Consider the following 17,318-nt stretch of genomic DNA (forward strand, 5'->3'; position numbering starts at 1 on the left):
AGAGGGGGTGGAGGAGTGGAGCTGCCTCCTCCCCTGGTGCGGTGTGATCTGGACCTGGGCTCCAGGTCTGGACCTAGGCAGCTGGAGGGGGACTTGGCCCCTGCGCTTCCACCCTGTGCAGGTAGGAGCCAGTTGCAGTGGTCCCAAGCCGCCTGCAGTCGGATGCAGACACAGAGCAGCGAGCCCTGGGGAGGATGGGATGGGGGAGGAATTAATTATTTCACTGAGCATTACAAACCACATTGCCAGCCCACGGGTGCTTGCCAGCCAAAAGCATTACCGGGAGGAACGGTGGCGTGAAAACCCACGCAGCCACGGCAAGGGAGGGGAGCCCTGGCCGAACTCCCCCTGCCCCATGCTGCCTTCCTCCCGTGAGCCGGCTCTGTGCTGCCAACTTACTGCCGAGATACCATGGTGAGTCTGCAGCAAAGCATTCACATCCACCACCCCTTGGCAGAAGCTTACATGCAGGTGAGCCGTAGGGTGTAGTGTCCTGCCATTGGTTGGTCGGGTGCGATTAGAAACCCCAGAGCTTTAAACTTGGGTTGATGCACGCTGAGAGCTGGCAAACAACCATTAGCCAGAGTGAGTTTCTTAAAGCTTTTAAAATTGCCTCCTTTGTTATACAAGCCTCTAAAGCTCATTGACTGATGCTTTCTTTGCTCTTGTATAACTGAGTAACTGCTTCTGTTTAACAGCTGCTTCCCTTTGGCAAGTGATTTGTCAGGTCTAAAATAACTTATTTTTTTTAAGAAAAAAAAAAACTTTAAAGATTTTTTTGATGACCGTTTGAGCCACGTTCTCTCTGCGGGTGCACGACATGCATTATCAGAGGAATGGGGCTCAGTTATGTATTTCAAGTGCATATGAACTTGTAAATAGGATGTCTTAATTTTTCCCAACTGCTGTTTTTTGGACACCTCTGTTGTAAGCAACCAAAGGGCAGGAAGGAGATTCAAAGCTAGGTCACGTTTCTGTGTGACTTCCCGGTCCTTTTGTTACCTTTGAGTTGTTCATCACTCGAGTTGTCTCGGCAGTGTCAGATAGCCTAGTTGTCTCCCTTGTACAGTGAATTAGGAGTTTGCCAGGTGGTTGATAGCAAAATGTGGTGAAGAAAGCCCACCCTGGCAGAATCACTGGGGAGAAACACAGACAGGGGTTTCATGCTGCAAACCTTGGTTGCAGGGTATGGGGTGACTCTTCAGGAAAGCAAAAATGATTTCTTACTAAAGTTTGTTCCCATATTTATGTTGCAAACACCAGAAGACTTGGGACAGGCTGGCTTACGCCTCCCATCTGGGTCTCAGATGGGGCTAGGGGAGGAAGTTAATTGGTGCTGACGCTAAGACTTCTCCTGAAATTGCAAATTGGCCCCCAAAAGTCCTACTCCCTGAGCGGGAAGTTTACCACCAGACGGCTTTACCTCCCGGATGCTTAGCCTGGACTGAAGACTCCTCCCCAGTGGGTTTGTGGCTCCCTTCAAGCGGCTGTGTGATCCCCCCTGTCCCCTCCGCAGGTGCCAGGCACTGACAGCCAGCGGCACCGTGCCTTCCGCAGCTGGCCACCAGACTTGAGGGGGGCAAGACGGAGCTGCCCTGCTGCGCCTGCTCTCATCATTAACGCACACGTGCCCTGAGCGCCAGCCCGCACTAATTATTTCAGCAGTTGCTCTTTATCCTTGCAGAGCACCTCGTTTCTTTTGGTTATGCTGCAAGAAATACACGGGGTGTCTCCTTTCCAAGGCTGGCTATCGCAGTGTCTGTGTGGCTCCTTGGGCTTCGTACCTCTCCAAGAGCAGGTTCCCAGGAGCGCGAGTCCGACCAGCGAGCAGGGCTCGCCGTTGGCCGGTATTTGCACACCTCCAATCCTCACGTTGTTTTCGGCGTGGTCGTGCATCCTCTGGGAGCAGCTCCTGGTGCTCCGTGCAGGACCGTTCCTTCATTAGTCTGGCGTACTGCTGGAGGGTGGCCCAGCTGCTGGCATCACCGCAAGCCACCAAACTGTCTTTGGTCCCTTTTACTGCATACATTTGCTTTTTCTGTTGTTGTTGGTGCCCCTCCCTTTAACACTAAATAAATGCATTACTGCTGCCCAGCGTGGCGCAGCAGAGATCACCCGTCGTTCTGGCAGTGACCTTTGCTTGGGGACAAGCTGGAGTGGGGGGAGGGAGGTGTCTCCCAGCACTGGGTAGCAGGAAAAGCTCCCACCAGCATCTGCTGGGCATCACCCTCCTGGCTTTTATGGCTTAAGTGGCTGCTGCAGTTTCTGGGGTCCCCTGTGCACCACGGACAGCTGCTGCCCAGATGTGGGGGATGCTGCAGGCAGCCGCTGCCCAGATGTGGGGGCACCACCATGCAGAGGGCAGCCATTGCTGCCGTGCCTCCTCCGCTTGCCGGCCTTGGCGCCTGCCGGAGAGGCTTGTCCCTGTGCAGCCGCCCCGGCGCCATGGCATGCGTTTCCCCTTCCGTGGCTGGAAAAAACAAAACCCCCAAATCAGCAGCAGGAGCGCAGACCCCTCTCATTAGCAATGGATACTTGCAGGCACGTCCCCACGGTTGTCCCAGCAGTGCTGGCAGGAGGAGGAGAGCAGCCCTGTCACCCCCTGCTCCCCCCCGCCAGCCCACCGTGCTGCTCACTGGAGCAGGGAAGGGGGGGGGGGTTATGCTCTTCAAGAAGCAGCACTGCAGGCAGCTCAGCTCCCCAGCCCCCGTCCCACCACAACACAGTCCGGAGGTGGCTGTTAGAGTGGGCCATGGGAAACCAGGCAGCAAAGACCCTGAGCACATCCAGAGACACCCCCCCCCCCCCCCCAAGAGCCTGCCTGGGGGTGGCAACAGGGAGCCCCACCCCCAGCTTTCCAGGGAGCGTTGTCCCCCCAGGGATGCCCTTTCCGCCCTGTCCCCATTTCCCCACCCCACAGACCAGACAGGTCCTTGGGCCCCCAAAGAGCTCTTCCTGCTCTCAGCTGACAGCATCCCAGCTCTGCCGGTCCCAGGACCATGCGCCATGCCACCCTGCAGCCAGCACATGCGTTCAGTGCCCCAGACAAGTCCCCACCATGGTTACACCAGCCCTGAGGGGCTCAGCCCCATGTGAAGGCACCCACACGCTCCCCAGTACCTAGACCTGACCCCAGCTCCCACATCCACTAGCAGCCCCATGACCCTGGGGCTGGGGCATGTCCCGTCCCCCTGGCCAATTGTCACCCCCCCCCAGCCCCTCCGTGCCACCCGCAAGCCCAGGGCACCATATTTTGTGATTAGATTTTTTTTTTTTTCCAGTTTGAAATAATTTAAAAGAAACCCACCAGCCCGCAGGCACAGGTTTTCAGCGGTGGCAGGGAACGCCACATCTCCTGGGGATGCGGGGATGGGGCATCCCCATGCTGGCCACCCCAGTGCCCAGCAGGACAGACCCCCACTGGCTGGATGACACAGCTGGGCTGTCCCCTGTCCCCACACTTGGGGCAGCTCCTGAAGACTCTAGACACTGTGGGGGGGTCCTTGGTCCCACTCTGGCTCCTGGGGGGGACTGGGAAACCCGCCTGCCCCCACCGCAGCAGGTAGCCAAGTACTGCACTGGAGTGGGGCAGGTCCTGGCACCGCGGGGCAGCTTGGTCCATGCCACACCATCCTGCAGCATCCCAGGACGCCGTCATCCTCCTCCCACTGGGCTTCCCGGGAGCTGTGCCAGGGCTACCGGGGTGCCGGTCGGTGCCTGAGCACGCGGAGGGACAGGGTGTCTGCCTGGAGCAGCAGCTCACGGATACGGGCCAGCCCCAGCCCCGAGACGGCCACCCCATTGACCTGCAGGATCTCGTCCCCCACGCCCAGGAGCCCCGCGTACAGCTTGGCCGTGCCGGCGTCCGTCATCTCCTGCACGTAGACACCTGTGGAGAGGGACGGGGCAGGTGAGCCCCCCATCCTGCACCCCATGGCCGGGGCTGTGCCCCCTAGGGGTACCCGGGGGCTGCACACTGGGCCCATGCACAGCAACAACTTCACTGTAAATGGCTTTTGGGACAGGCTGCGTGCCCCAAGCCAAGGACTGATGGACACATGGGACTGTGCGCGGCCAAAGCTGCACGTGATAGCGTCCCCATGTCCACCGTCACCCCTCTGGGGCTCAGCGGGGATGGAGCAGCCCCCTCCACCCGTCTCCAAGCTCGCTTCTGGAATGGGACAAGAGCCACCGCGGAGGGGCCATGCCGTGCCTCCCCAAAGGTTCATGTGACACTTTGGGACAACCCCACCGTACCCGTGTCAGGCCGGCCGTGCCCAGAGGTGACGCAAAACCCGAAGGCGCCGTGGGGGGGTCGCTGCAGCTCCAGCTGGCTGGTTCCATCGGGGAAGACCTCCACCACACGCCCCACCGCACGCAGCCGGCCGGGGACCCCGATGTCCTCCACGCTCAGCGAGCGCCGCGGTCCTGAACTCCCCTTCCTGCCGGGAGAGGGAAGATGGGGTGAGCAGGGACCCCAGGAAGATGCTGGGGACCAGGTGATGGGGTCCCCGGCTGCACCAAGCCACTGTGTGTGGCGGAGCACCCCGAAACAGCCTTACTGGGCACAGAAGCACCTGGGCATCTACCTGTCAGCTGCGGTCTGGGGCAGGAGGTAGGCACTAGCACGGGGTGCCTTGCCCAGGAAGGGGTGCAGGCTCTGGACAGAGACGGCTTTTTGGGGCTGGCAGAAGGGCGACACCTGAGGAAAAGCATACGGTTGAGATGGGGACAACCGCCAACGTTGTGCAGCTCCGCAGCCCTTCACCCACTGACGTGCCGAGGGAGTGGGGGGCATTCCTCACCCCCCTTGTCCCCCCGCCAGAGCCCTCGCCAAACCACCGCTGAGGCGGGATAAGCTGGTGTCCCCTGCTCTAGGCCAGGACACCCACCCAAGAAGCAGGGTTTCTTGGTGAGGCACCTCACTTCTCAGCTAGCTGGGACACACGAGCCATGATCCCGAATCAAATTACCCCACCTCCCCTCCCCAAATCTGCTCTTTCACCCACCCTCCAACTCCCCTTTTCCCCCTTCCACTCCACACTTACAGCTCCAGGCTTTTCAAACCCGGCAGCTTTGGGATGGCACATGCACCCACACAACCCACCCCCCAGGACCACCGGGGCCATAAAGCAATGCTCAGGAATGCTTCACCCCAGCCCAGCACCCCTCCTCCTGTGGGACCTTCCCGGTCCCCTTGCAGGGGGAGTACATTTTGGCTCACCAGCCGCAGGGACTGCAGAGAAGGCGACTTCTTCATGCCGGGGCCATCCGGGGGGTTGCTGCCGGGGGCCGGGAGCTGCTCCATGCTGTAGCAGCGGAAGCGACCCAGGCGCTGCTTGGTGCTCTGGCTCAGGCTGCACAGGAGCTTCTTCAGCCCTGACACCGAAGCACTGCTGCCCTTGCGGCTTGCTGGCTGCCCCGGCTCCCTGGATGGAGAGGGACGATGCTCATCCACCACATGCCTGGAATGGGGAACAAAACCGGCAACTGCCACAGGGCTGGGGGTGCATCTTGCACCCGCCTTCACAGCCTTGAGAGCTGCGGCACGGTGAAATCGGGATGCATGGTGAGATCGGGGCGCAGTCGCCTCTCCGCAGCAGTGACCCAGCACGTGCAAGGGACGGTGTCATGAGCCAAAGCTACCTGAAGGACTCCCTACCCGTTTTCCCCATAATTTCAAGGGTTTAACACCTTTCAGACCTCCCCTGCTCTCTGCCTGAAGGGATCGCATCCTGCTAAGGGGCTTGAAAGACCCAGCGCCACCTCTGAACCCTCCTGCCAGGTTGAGACATGCTGCGCCCGGGCATGGGTCCAGTGGGTTTGTGTTTGGTGAGCCCCAAGGCAGCCCTGGGGTTGTCAGTGTTTAGCAGCTGCTTTTCCCCAAAACGGAAGACCTGAACTAAACACCTCCAAGGTCACCCACCATCACATTTACTGCAACACTCTCGGCGGAGCCAGATGCGGGGTGCAGTGCAGCTCCCCCAAACCCACTTGAACACACATGCAAAATGTCACCCCCGTATTGTGGTTTCTAGGAAGTTTTTGGTGCCAAAAGGTAAGAGTCCCACCGGGAAGCCTCGGGGGGATGCTGAGGGATGCAGCTCCCACCGCAGATGCAGGATGCCGGCAGCCCCTCGCTCTCACTCACCCGTGTGCCGTGCTCCTGGCAGCTTCCCCGGGGGGATGAGCAGCCTCCTGGGGTGCAGGGCCAGCGGTGGGGTGTGACGATGCCCCTGTAACTGCAGCAAGACAGTCATGACCCCCCTTCGTTAGGGACACCCCACCCCCCCAAACCCTGGGGACCCCTGCGCTTGGGTCTCTTACCTCTGCCCGTCCCCGGGGAGTCCTGCCCGTGGGTGTTGTTGCAGTTGTTGGTGGACAAGGCACGAAGGGGGCTCCCTGGGAGCCACCTGGGGCTGCAGGGACCCCGCCGCTCCTCCGGCCCCACCGTGCCCCCGGGCTGAGGGGGTGCAGCGCTCCCACCATCAGGCTCTGGGCCCCGGGCTCCTTGGCTCGATGCCCGGCGGCTGCCACCGGAGAAGAGGGCTTTCCTGCAAGGCACCTGGGAGCAAGCCTTTTTGGTGGGAGGGGGAGCGGGGAGGTGGGTGCCCAGCATGGGGGTGCTGGCCGCCGGCTGCAAGGAGGAGTCCAGGGGCTCACTAGGCTGCTGCGGGGGATGAGCGGTGTTTCCCACCCCCTTGTTGCCCCCCGAATGCTGGTGGGGGTCCCCGTCCTCCCGGCTACCGGCTCTCCCCAGCGGCGGGGGGCAAACAGCCCCCGTCCGGCTTGTGGCACCACCCGAGCCCCCGTCCTCTGCGCGGGGGCCACCGCTGGCCGCGCATGTCCCCTTCCCAGCCCTCGCCTCCGGCTGCGGGGCGGCACGGGGGGCCTTGTGCCCTCGAGCCCGGGGGTCCCGGTGCCCCCGTGGGTGGGGGCTGCGGGGTCCTGCCTCCTCGCTGTCTGTCCGGCAGCCGTCGGAAGTGTCGGTGCTCTCCAGAGCCGAGTCCACCTCGTCGATGTAGGTGACGTCCCCGATGTACGTCTCCTTGATCTTCTCAGTGTGGATGCGCTGCCGGGAGGGGAGGATCCACAGCGGGGACCCCCGGGGGCCCAGAGCCCTGGTTTTGGGCTCCAGCCGGGTGGCGCTTGACCCCCCGCTATCCCCTGGGATGCTTCCTTGTGCCGCGGGGCTACTTTCAGCCGCGTCAGTGGCCGCCGGGGTGTCCGTACCCCGGCTGGCGGCGGCGGCACCGAGGAAGGAGCCACAGGCGCTGCACTTGCCCCCGACCACGAGGTCACCGCTCTGGGCTTTGGGCTGGCCGGCCCCGTCCCCCGGCTGCCCGCCGCCAGCCAGCTCCGTCGAGGAGAGCACCGAGCCCAGCGCCCGCCGGTGCCGCAGCTGCAGCCGCTCCAGGTACCGCACCTCGGCGTCGCGGGCCGACTCGTCCTCGAAGCGGACGCGGGACGGAGAGGGTCCCCGGGGCCGCCGCGGCCGCCCGCAGCTCGACTCCCCGCTCGACGAGTCGCTCAGGCTCCCGCCGTCCCGCGGGGCGATGCTCGGCCTCCCGCTGGGCTCCCTGATGTGGGGGACAGACAGATGGACACAGACGAGCTGCGAGGGCTGCTCGGCTCCCTCAGAAAAGCAGGGCAGGAAGGGGAAACCCCAGCGCAGAAGATGGGGCAGGAGGAAAGTCCACCCACTGCTCCACCGCGGCATACAGCCCTGCTCCCCTCCAGCCCGCTGCCCAGGCTGCCCGAAGCTGAAATCACAAGAGGCTGCGGCAATACCCTGCTGCCACAGCCCGACCTCCATCGCCTTTGCCCGGCACCGAAGTGTGAGGTTAATCAGGCCAGGAACACCGAATTGCACATGACCCGGCACACATGATGAGCCCCTTCCAGCAGCCAGCCTCCCCCGGAGAGGTGCTCCCCATCAGCTGGGAAACACCACACCCTTAATGCCTCCACACTGCCATAAAACACGATTAAACACACCTTCCCCCCCAAATATTACGTTGCAGAGACTTCAGGCATCCCCAGGCAGGGGGATGCTCCTGCGAGCAGAGCGCTGCTCACGCGAGGGTGCGAGGCTGCACGCAGCAGGTCGGACCCTGGCTCTGCGCACATGGGTGCGCGCTCCGCACACACGTCCGTGCCTGCATGCACGCTCCGCACACACGCTTGCACACTTTGCGCGCACACCAAATCCAGATGCGCCCCTGAGAGAGCCACAGTGGCAGGGGACAGGGCGGGAGGGGGAGGCAGGATGCGGCCCACGGAGCCGGCACTGACCTGGGGTGCGGGACGGCGGCGGCGGCAGCGGTGAGGAGGAGGATGTCGTGGCTGGCGCGGAGGGGGTTCGTCCGAGCCTTCATGCGGGCGCGCTGCAGCAGCTGCTTGGCCTGCTCGTGCCGCGGGCTCAGCTCCAGCTCCTGCCCGGGGACAAAGGCCCTGCGGCCGCGCAGCGGGGAGGGGGATTAGGAAAAAATAACAGGGATTAGACGTGGTTTAACAGTGACGATGAGGCTGCTCTGCCCAGAGAAAACGGGGCCCGGCCTCCATTCACGGATAGGCTGGCTGCCACGCCGGGGGATAGCCGGGCAGGAGCCCCCTCTACCCCCGGGTGCCAGGCAGAAGGAGGGGGGATCGCACCCCACACCGGTGATGCTTTGGGGGAAGCTCAGCACCCACACAGCTCGGGCACCGGCTCAGCCGAGGCAGCGCTTTGCACCACAGGCATCCCGGAGGTGGATGGGGAAACTGAGGCAGGCGTTGCCTCCAATCCCCACTGGCTTAAATCCCACAACGTTGTGAATGCAGGTAGGTTTGGGACGAGCCCCTGACCCGGCTGCCTTCCTTTCCTTGCTGGGGGTCTTCCCTGGCACCCCCTGGCCCCCCTGCCCCACCGGCTGCAGGGCGGGGGATCCGTCAGCTACGGGAGGGCACAGCCCCGCTCCGGTGCTGCCTTCCCTGTTGGCCATGGCCCTAATCCCCCTGATTAAAATAATCAGCTCAGGCAGTCACTTCGGGGAGCCTGGCCTTAACCTCTTCACGGCAGGAGGGTGGGCACACGCCAGCTCCCAGGAAAGCCCTCTGTGCAGCTCCACGGGGGATCCAGCCCCCCCCCCCCCAGGTTTTGGCTGCCCCTGCTCACAGGGAGTGCAGCATCCCCGGCTCTGCCTTGCACCCAGCCATCACGGATCAACCCCAGCCGCCAGAGCGGAGCACAACCAGTAACCACAGTACAGGGGGGTCTTCCCCACTCACTTGCAGCCCCCACGCAGCCCCCAGCCTGCACACTGCCGCCCAGCTCACCTGCCCATCCCACCTCTGTATTTTTAGTCCGTACCTCTGAGGTTTATCATTAGTCCAACAAGATTACACACGCCTGCCGCCTCGATCCTCTTAAGCACCTGGAGCAAATTTCTCTCCCATCTTCTTCCCCAGCTCCCTTCCCGCCCTGGGGTGCTGGCAGGGACCCCCCACCATGCCCAAACACGACACGGACACCCGGCTCGGCCTGACCCTCCTGCCCAGCTTGCACCGAAGCATCGCCAGAGCCCATCCACGCTCCCCCCCGCCGGCTGCCACGCTGGGGTCTGCCCCCACAGCCCTTCCCCGGAGCCTTGCCGAGCCCCAGTGCTGCTTGATGGGGTGCATTTAAAATACAAGACTGGGGAGGGAAAAAAAGGGAATTGTCCGTCTCTGTCACGCTGGGACTGACCTACCTGCAGCCCTCGGCGTCCTGCAGCGAGACCCCTGAGTCCCAGTCCCCATCGCTCGCCGGCACCTCTGAAACGCAGGACAGGGAAAGGCATCAGCCTGGTTGGACTGCGGCCCCCACCCTGGTCCCCCTCAATAGCACCCCTCGTACCCCCAGCCCCCCAGCTCAGCCTGTGCTAACCCACACCCTTTTCGGGACTATCCCAACCACTCAGCTCTGGAGAGGCCCCAGAGGAGCGGGATGTGGGGCAACAGCAGCCGGCGTGGGGTGGGACCGCAGGGATGGGGACCGGGGGGTTGTTAGGGCAGACGCTTTCAAAAGAGAAATTAATTCCCTTTTCTGGCAGCAGCTTGCAAAGGGAAGATGACGGCTGCAGACCTCGAGTGCCCCAGAAAGCGGGTTGCTTGCTCTTGCTTTTAGCAGTGAAATTCCTCACCAGGACGCCGGAGGGGACCGGCAGCGCCCAGAACATCCCGGTGAAGAAGGAAGGGCCCCATTTTGTTTGCGGGCATCTCCTACAGCTGCCAGCGAAGGGGATGCAGCACCTGCAGGGAATGGGGCAGCCCTGGGGTGTGAAGCAGCACAGAGCTGCGGCAAGCTGGAGGACGGCACCGAGGACCCCCTTTCCCCCCCAAAGCTTTTCCTTCCTGCTCCCCCTGGCTCTACCAAAACGGCCACCACCTGCCCAAAATACGCACCGGGCGCGGCGAAGCCCAGCACCTCCTGCAGCAGCCGCCGGTTCCTCTCCACCCTCTCGGCCAGCGAGAGCCTCTCCCAGCCCTCTGCTGAGGTGGGGGACACAGAGGGACCCCCCTCGTCCTGCGGCGGGCTTCGTGCCTCTTCTTCCAGGGGGGGTCTCTCATGGGGGGAGGCAGAGCCGCGAGACCCGCTGCCCTCATCCTGGGGGAGCTCGGTGCCTCCCGGCACGTCTCCCTTGGGTGCCGGCACCCGCCAGAGTCCCGGGGTGCCGGCGCGGGGTGCCGGGGCTTGGGGACCACCAGCCACAGGCTCCCCGCCATCCAGCAGCCCGTCCGTCAGGTAGGTGCGGAGCTGAGCCCGCGGCTCCGCCGCCGCCGCGTCCGATCCCGGCTTCCCCCGCCGGGGCCGGGGCTTCTTGGGTGAGACGCGCTCGGGGGCGGCCGTGGGGGTCCCCGGCCGGCCACCCCCCCGCTTCTCCTTCAGCGCCTTCACCTTGCTCTCCAGGATGGCGTGGGGGCCACGGGCGGCCTCGGGGTGCTCCGGCAGCGCAGGGGTTCGGCCGCCGCTCTGGCCCTGCTGCTTGGGGGGCCGCGGCACCCGCCGCGTCTCAGCGGGAGAGCCCCCCTCCATCCGCCCTGCGGGGAGAAAACCCAGGGGAGGGTGGGCGACCCCCCTCGTTGCCCTCCCCCTCCTCCTCCCCGGCGCTGCCCCAGGCTCTGCAGACAGGGTGATGCTTGCGCCCAGGGGACAAACGCACGCGACGCCACCGTGGAGAAGGGGATGGGGACGTGGCACAGCACGAGGCCGCCCCCCCAACCCAGAGCACTGGCACTGGACCAGCATCACTCTGGAGCGGGGGGAATGGGGGAGCGGTGGTTCCCCAAATCAGGCAGCTGGGGGGGGAGCGGGAGCACGGGTGCCTGCCTGCGCTGTTTCAGGTGCCCTGGGGCACCCAGCAAGATGTCCTGGAGGGAACCGGCAGTTTCCGAGCCAAATCAAGGCCCCAAAACTCCCCAGGACAGAAAGCCCTCACGGCTGCAACTCGCCAAATGTGCCACCACACACACACCCCAGCCCCCTGCTCCACCCCAGCCCCCAGGGTCACACGCGTCGCTCGTCCTGCACCGGCCTCGTGTTCCCGGTGGCACCCAGGTACCGCCACCCCCCTGCACCCCACCGGGAGCATCCCGTCCCCGCTGGTACCCCTGGAGGAGCCTCCCCCACGGCCAGGGCTGCAGGAGCATCCCCGGGACACCCACCCGGGCCCCATCAGCCCCCCGGCTCGCCGCAGCCCCTCGCTGCCCCAGAGTAGAGCGGCAGTGGGAGAGGGCTGCAGGCGGGAGGCGAGGGCTGTCCTTACCCCTGGAGCAGCATCGGGAGAGGGCTGGGAAGAGGGAGAAGAAGGCGGAAGAAGGGAAGGAAGCAGGGGAGGAAAAAAAAAAAATTAAAAAAAAAAAAAGAAAGGACAAACCAGCAAATCCCAGCCCCTTCAGCCGAGCCCGAGCTCAGCTGCTTGGCTGGGCTGTGGGGCCATGGCCAGCCCTGCCTCCCGCCCCAGCCTCCTCCTCCTCCTCTGCACGCCCCCAAAACACGCCGGGGCACCCCGCCAAATCCTGCCCCAGCCCCGAAGCCGAATCGCCTGCCCCCATGCCGGCTGGCGGGTGGTCCCAAATGGCAACGCCACCGTGGCCACGGCGCTTTCCGAGTGTGGGAGAGACGGAGGGGACCCTGCAGGAGGGGGGAACCCAAAAACCCCGTGCCGGGACAGAGGGAAGCCCGTCTGCCTTGGCTGGCTCTCAGGAATGTCCTTTGTCTGGGCTGCGGGTTTGGGAGGCGAGCGGGGAGCGAAGCCAGCCCACCTCCGCGGGCCTGCTGGGGGGGGCACCTCACCCCAGGGTGCTGAGTGCCGGAGGGGTCTGCCCCGCACCAGTGGCTGGGGCTTCAGGAGGCCCAAAAAGGAGAGAGAGGGGTGGGGGGATGTCGTCTCTAACAGCCTTCAGACTAGGCACCCTCCTGTGAACATCACACGCTTGCAGACCTGCTAATTTTTCCTGCCTTCCCAGAGGCCAAATCCTGCCCGGACCCCCCAGCAAGCCAGGGCCAACCCAGCATCTTCAGGCAGAAGGATGGTGGGAGCCGAGCTTGGTGCATCCACGTATCGTCATCCTTAAACCCAGCATGCAACACGCACCCTGTGGAGCCACCCGCTCCCCACACACACCAAAAGACCCTGCCTTCCTCCCCAGAGACCCCACAAAACTCATCACGCAGGATAAGGGTCCTGGGTGGGCAGCGCTTACCTGGAGGTGCGGGGGCTGCTGTCCCCGGGGGGCAGGAGGGGTGCCGTGGGGGCCACAGACATCCCAGCCCCGCTCCGGCTGCCGCTTTAAGCCGCAGCTTTTGATATTCGTGATTGGTTTCATAATCCCGATCAAAAGGAAATCACCAGGATTATGAAATTGTTTTAATCCTCCCGGCTCCAGCCACGCCAGCCCCTGCCAGCACGAGCAGCAAGAAATCACTTTTATCTTCTTAAAACGTCCCCTGCCGCCCCAGTGGCCCCAGAGCCCTCATCATGGCCAAAACTGAGCCCTAAGGCTTCCTTCCCCATGGGGCTGGCTGTACTCACAGCGGGCAGCGGAGACGACTCCTTGCTCCACGGGGGACAGACCGAGCATCTTTCCCCAGCTGCTCCCAGGCAGGAGGGGACCACTGGCAGGTTTGGGTGGAAGACCCCAGGGCAGAGAGACCCTCCTCGCCCTGTAGCCCAGCCCTGGGGTCCGACCTCCCCTGCAATGCCCGGAGCCATCCTTACCTCCACACCGTCCCAGAGATGGATCCCAGCTCCTCTGCCCCGGGCTGGGGAGGTAAAACGTGCCTGGGACATGTTGTCCCCATCAAGCTGGGGACAAACCGGCCAGCGAGGTGCCAAAGCAAGGGCAGCCAGGCTCCTGCCACGGCCAGGGAGCTGCGGCCAGGATTAAACCTCCGGGAAGCGGCTGGCATGAGCAGCAACAGGCTTAGAGTGATTTCAAGGCGTGGGGCTCTCTTCTGGAGGAAGATTGATTGCAAGAGACGATGAAGAGATTTAAGAGAGCAAAATGAAAGCACAGACCCCAGACTAACCAGAGTTGGGCTGCTCAGCCTCTGGTCACCCACTGCGCAAGCAGGACAACACCTTGGACCAGAGACGAGCTGGAGAGAGGCAACCAAAGGGCCCCAGAAGGACGAAGAGCCTTGAGCTGGTATGGCACAGTCTGGGCAGGAGGTTTCCTCCAGCATCAGCCCCTGGTGTGTTGGGTTTGAGCCCTGGGCACCTTCCCGTGGACCCCTCCTGCCCACCTCCAACCCCTTCTCAGGCATCTCCCTCCTCCAAACACCTCCACCTCCTCCCGGGACACAGATGTCCCCCACCTCCGGCCACCAGTGAGCCCACAGCTCCCAAGGGTGCAAGAGCAGCATCTTCACAGACCGGTGGAAGCACACACTTCATGGGTGGATGCAGCACCAAGGATGGGACGTGGGAAGAAAGACACACAGACCGGGGACAAAAGAGCCATCAGATCATTGGAAAACAAAGAGCTTGTAATAATGAAAAAAGGACAGATTTCATAACCAATCACTTTTTCCTTTGAAAAACACAATCACAGTAACTTTGCTTTATACAACCACCTAGAAACTATGAAACAGTATCACATTGTGCATTTTTTTTTTTTTTAAAACCTACTTATCAAGAAGGGTATTCCACACTTCAAAAATTATATCCATTTGGGGAGGAAAAAGGAGACAGCTAATAGCGCAGTCACAGATACATCATGAGTCCAAGCAAGCGGCAATTCTTTGTCCTCACCTTTTCCACTTAGCCAAAAAAGAAGAGTGGAGAAGGGGATAGCAAAAGAGAAAGGAGGAGGAAAGAAAGAAAGCACCCACAGAGGACTAATCACACTCCATAATTACTTTTGACATCTACAGGGCTTCATAGAAAGATCATTTAGACCAACACAGCGGGGAGGGGGAGAGGAAGGCGGCAGCAGGACCGAGGGGGGAACTTTGGCATTTCCACCCCGGGCCCCTTCCAAACACCGATCCTTCACCAGGAGGACCTACGGGATGGAGAGGTCATCACAAGTTCTACCAGGCTGCCCGATTTCTCCTCTGGAGCAAAGAGTTTGCAATTTGGTTTCTAGAGCTTCGGGGACTGTCAGGCCACAGGGCATCTTCCCAGGCAGGGTCGGTGCGTCTTGCCCACCGCGGCACGGCTGCGCCGGGGCCAGAGCTCCTCCAACTCCCACTGGGAACAGGGCTGGGGCATCAGCATCTGGGTACACCCAAGATGACCGTCCCTTTCCTCTCCTCCCCCTGCAAAACCTGCCTTTCTCTTGCAGCCAGGATGCTGCAAGGAGGGACTGAAGCCCCCGAGGGATGCCAACACACCAGCTAACCCCACAGTGGTGGCGGGTCAACAGCTCGTCCCAAGGTGCGGGATTTGGGATGGCGTCATGTAAAGGAGGCAAGGTTTGATGAGGTGACAGCCACTGAGCCCAACCATGACTGCTGCAGTTACCGTAGGGATTTTCCGCTCTTTCCCCAAGAGCCCCAGCCCCTCTTTTCCAAGGAGACAAAACAATCTGATCGCCTTCTGGAATAAAAATGTAAATTTAAAAAAAAATAAAAATGCTTAAGGCAGAGATCATCTTGCCTCTGTGAGTGCAAAGCAGAACAGTGGATGAGAGGAGGGAGGACATGGGGCCGGGATGCAGTGCGTGAGGAAAGTGGCTTTTGTGTTCCCAATGGGAGCCAAGCCATGCCCCAGTCCCAGGGCACATCCCAGAGCGATGGCCTGACGTCGGGGCCACAAACCCCCTAAAAGCCTGGGGCGCAGGCCGGAGTCACAGCGAGCAGTATGCAGCAGCATCCTTGCAAGATAGGACCAAATTCCCTTGGCTGTTCAAAACGCAGGCAAACCTCAAAGGCTTCACACAGTCTCCCTTGCTCCTTGGAAGACCCGCAGTAAAATCCCCAGGGATTATCTCCTGCACCAGGACCATGCTTTCCCTCCCCTCCTCTCACATGGCTGCAGTGGCTGAGCACCGGCGAGGAGGCAGAACAAGCAGCACAAGGAGTTACTAGGGAAGTAAAAACAGCAGGATACAACTCTGCTCCACAAGAGACTTTCTCCCCCCACAAGATTTTCATGCTGAAGGCTGCTGCCAGTCATCCCCCCGCACCCTGCGTACCATTGGCTTCAGACAAATGGCAAAGACACCGACAGAACAAGGAGGGCCGGGAGTGGGGCAGGGAAAGGCGCGGGACGAGCAACGGCCGACTCTGGGAACCCGCCTGGATTTGAGAGGTAGGAGCTTATTTGATACATACAGGCTGCAGCCACGAGCGCTGCAAATGCATTTCTTTTAAAATGTGGTGGGACAGCATCGGTTGGCATTGATGGAGCAGCTCCTGCTCCTGCTTGCCAAGCCCGTAAAGCCCAAACCTGCCCCGCTGCCCCTTCGGCAGTGCCCACACACAGCACACGGCATTGCCTTCCCCACGCAGGGGGACCTGGTGTTCCTGGTGACGCGGTCCCAAAGCCATGCAGGGAACGCCAGCTAGCAAATAGACTCTGGACGCTGCAAATCCTAAATCCCTGCAACCTGAAAACTCCTGGAAGAGCAGGAAGGATGGAAAGAAGCAGGGAATCAGCATGGAGAAGTGAGTTCAAAGGGAATCTCCAAAAGTCACTGGCCACGCTGTGCCATCTCCTCCCCGTAAACGGGACCATCTGCAAGGGTTTCAGCCAGTCAAAAGCAGCTTCCACACCATCCTTGGAGCCGCACACAACCACAACCTCTGACAACCTCTGCACCGAATCGCAAGGAGAGGGAGAGCTCAACACCCGAAAGCCAGCACTGCTTCACAGCAGCCACAGCACAGACCTGTCTCAGCTTCTGCTTTCCATCCAGCTATACCCCAACAACTAAAGCGCTGGATTAAAACACCCCACCTCCTTTTAAGTCTGCTCTCCATACTTCTGGATGGATCGTCACCCTGCTGTTCTCCCTTCAGGAATGCTTCCAAGCACCCATTCCAAAAGCCCGCTCACAAAAACAAAGCCACCCTGGGACTGTCCCCGCTCCCATTGCACAGGCTGCTCACAAGGAGCGACGGGGCTATTTTCTCTCACCATCTGCTCTGCTTCGTTAGGTCTCCCTTTATTGGCCAGATGTTCTCGCAGACGCAGAGCCATCCTGGCTTTAGTGCTCGCTCTCGGGAGGAATCTGCATGCCTGATTTCTTAGAAATCTCTGGGAGGGAGGGAACAGGCAGACGCAGAGCTGGGAGACTTTAAAAGCCATGCCTCTGGGAATTCAGGCTACTTTCCTCCCGAGAGAGCATTTTTGCTGCCAAAAGGGACGATGTTTTATTTTAGGAGATAATGTTTGCTAGCTGTAGCATGCCACCTCCCCTTTTTTTCTTATTTCTCCTGCCAGCAAAGACAGAGGAAAAGGGAAGGGAAAGAGTAGAGCCGGGAGCAGACAGACACATTGAATTCTTGCTTCCCATAAGGATTTGGGTAAACTACAGAATAAGAATTTAATTACTTGCAACCTGACCCTCCCCGCCAGGTTGGGAAGCAGACGGTTGGACAGTGCAGCAGCAGGCAGGCAGGCAAGACACAGGCCACCCGGCCATGCCCTGTTCTCCCCAGCCTGGCTGAAGAAGGCAGAGTGCTCCCAGGGGATTGGCATGACTTCAAGATGTCTCTCTGTATTTTCCCTTCCCTCTGAAAGGAAGATTTACCAGTAAAACTCAGATTCTTTTCATAAACAACCACTTGCTTAAGTAACAACACCACTGGTTTATTTTGCATTGCCCCCCGGTACGGCTGCCCTACT

The 17,318-nt window shown here is 61.4% G+C and overlaps 1 protein-coding gene across 1 annotated transcript; it reads right to left on the reverse strand.

Moving 5' to 3' along the window:
• Positions 1–3,695: 3,695 nt before the first annotated feature.
• On the reverse strand, positions 3,696–11,056 carry KIAA1614 (KIAA1614 ortholog). The gene is made up of 9 exons (XM_010580712.1): positions 10,426–11,056; positions 9,732–9,795; positions 8,296–8,454; positions 6,328–7,580; positions 6,152–6,242; positions 5,225–5,465; positions 4,590–4,702; positions 4,258–4,442; positions 3,696–3,889 (listed from the first exon to the last, which is right to left on the reverse strand). Exons 1-9 carry the CDS (start codon positions 11,054–11,056, stop codon positions 3,696–3,698), a joined length of 2,931 nt encoding a protein of 976 aa, XP_010579014.1.
• Between the last annotated feature and the right edge of the window lie 6,262 nt (positions 11,057–17,318).

This window comes from Haliaeetus leucocephalus, unplaced genomic scaffold (genome assembly GCF_000737465.1).
Source record: "Haliaeetus leucocephalus isolate CR32 unplaced genomic scaffold, Haliaeetus_leucocephalus-4.0 Scaffold730, whole genome shotgun sequence".
Taxonomy (NCBI): domain Eukaryota; kingdom Metazoa; phylum Chordata; class Aves; order Accipitriformes; family Accipitridae; genus Haliaeetus; species Haliaeetus leucocephalus.

Bases quoted from the DNA above. Each gene is read 5' to 3' on its own strand.
- KIAA1614 (XM_010580712.1), bottom strand. From the start codon at position 11,056: ATGGAGGGGGGCTCTCCCGCTGAGACGCGGCGGGTGCCGCGGCCCCCC. The intron at 7,581-8,295 runs GTCAGTGCCGGC...CCCCCACATCAG, and splicing joins GCCGCCGTCCCGCACCCCAG to GGAGCCCAGCGGGAGGCCGA. The intron at 3,890-4,257 runs GTACGGTGGGGT...CCCTCTCCACAG, and splicing joins GCACGGCCGGCCTGACACGG to GTGTCTACGTGCAGGAGATG.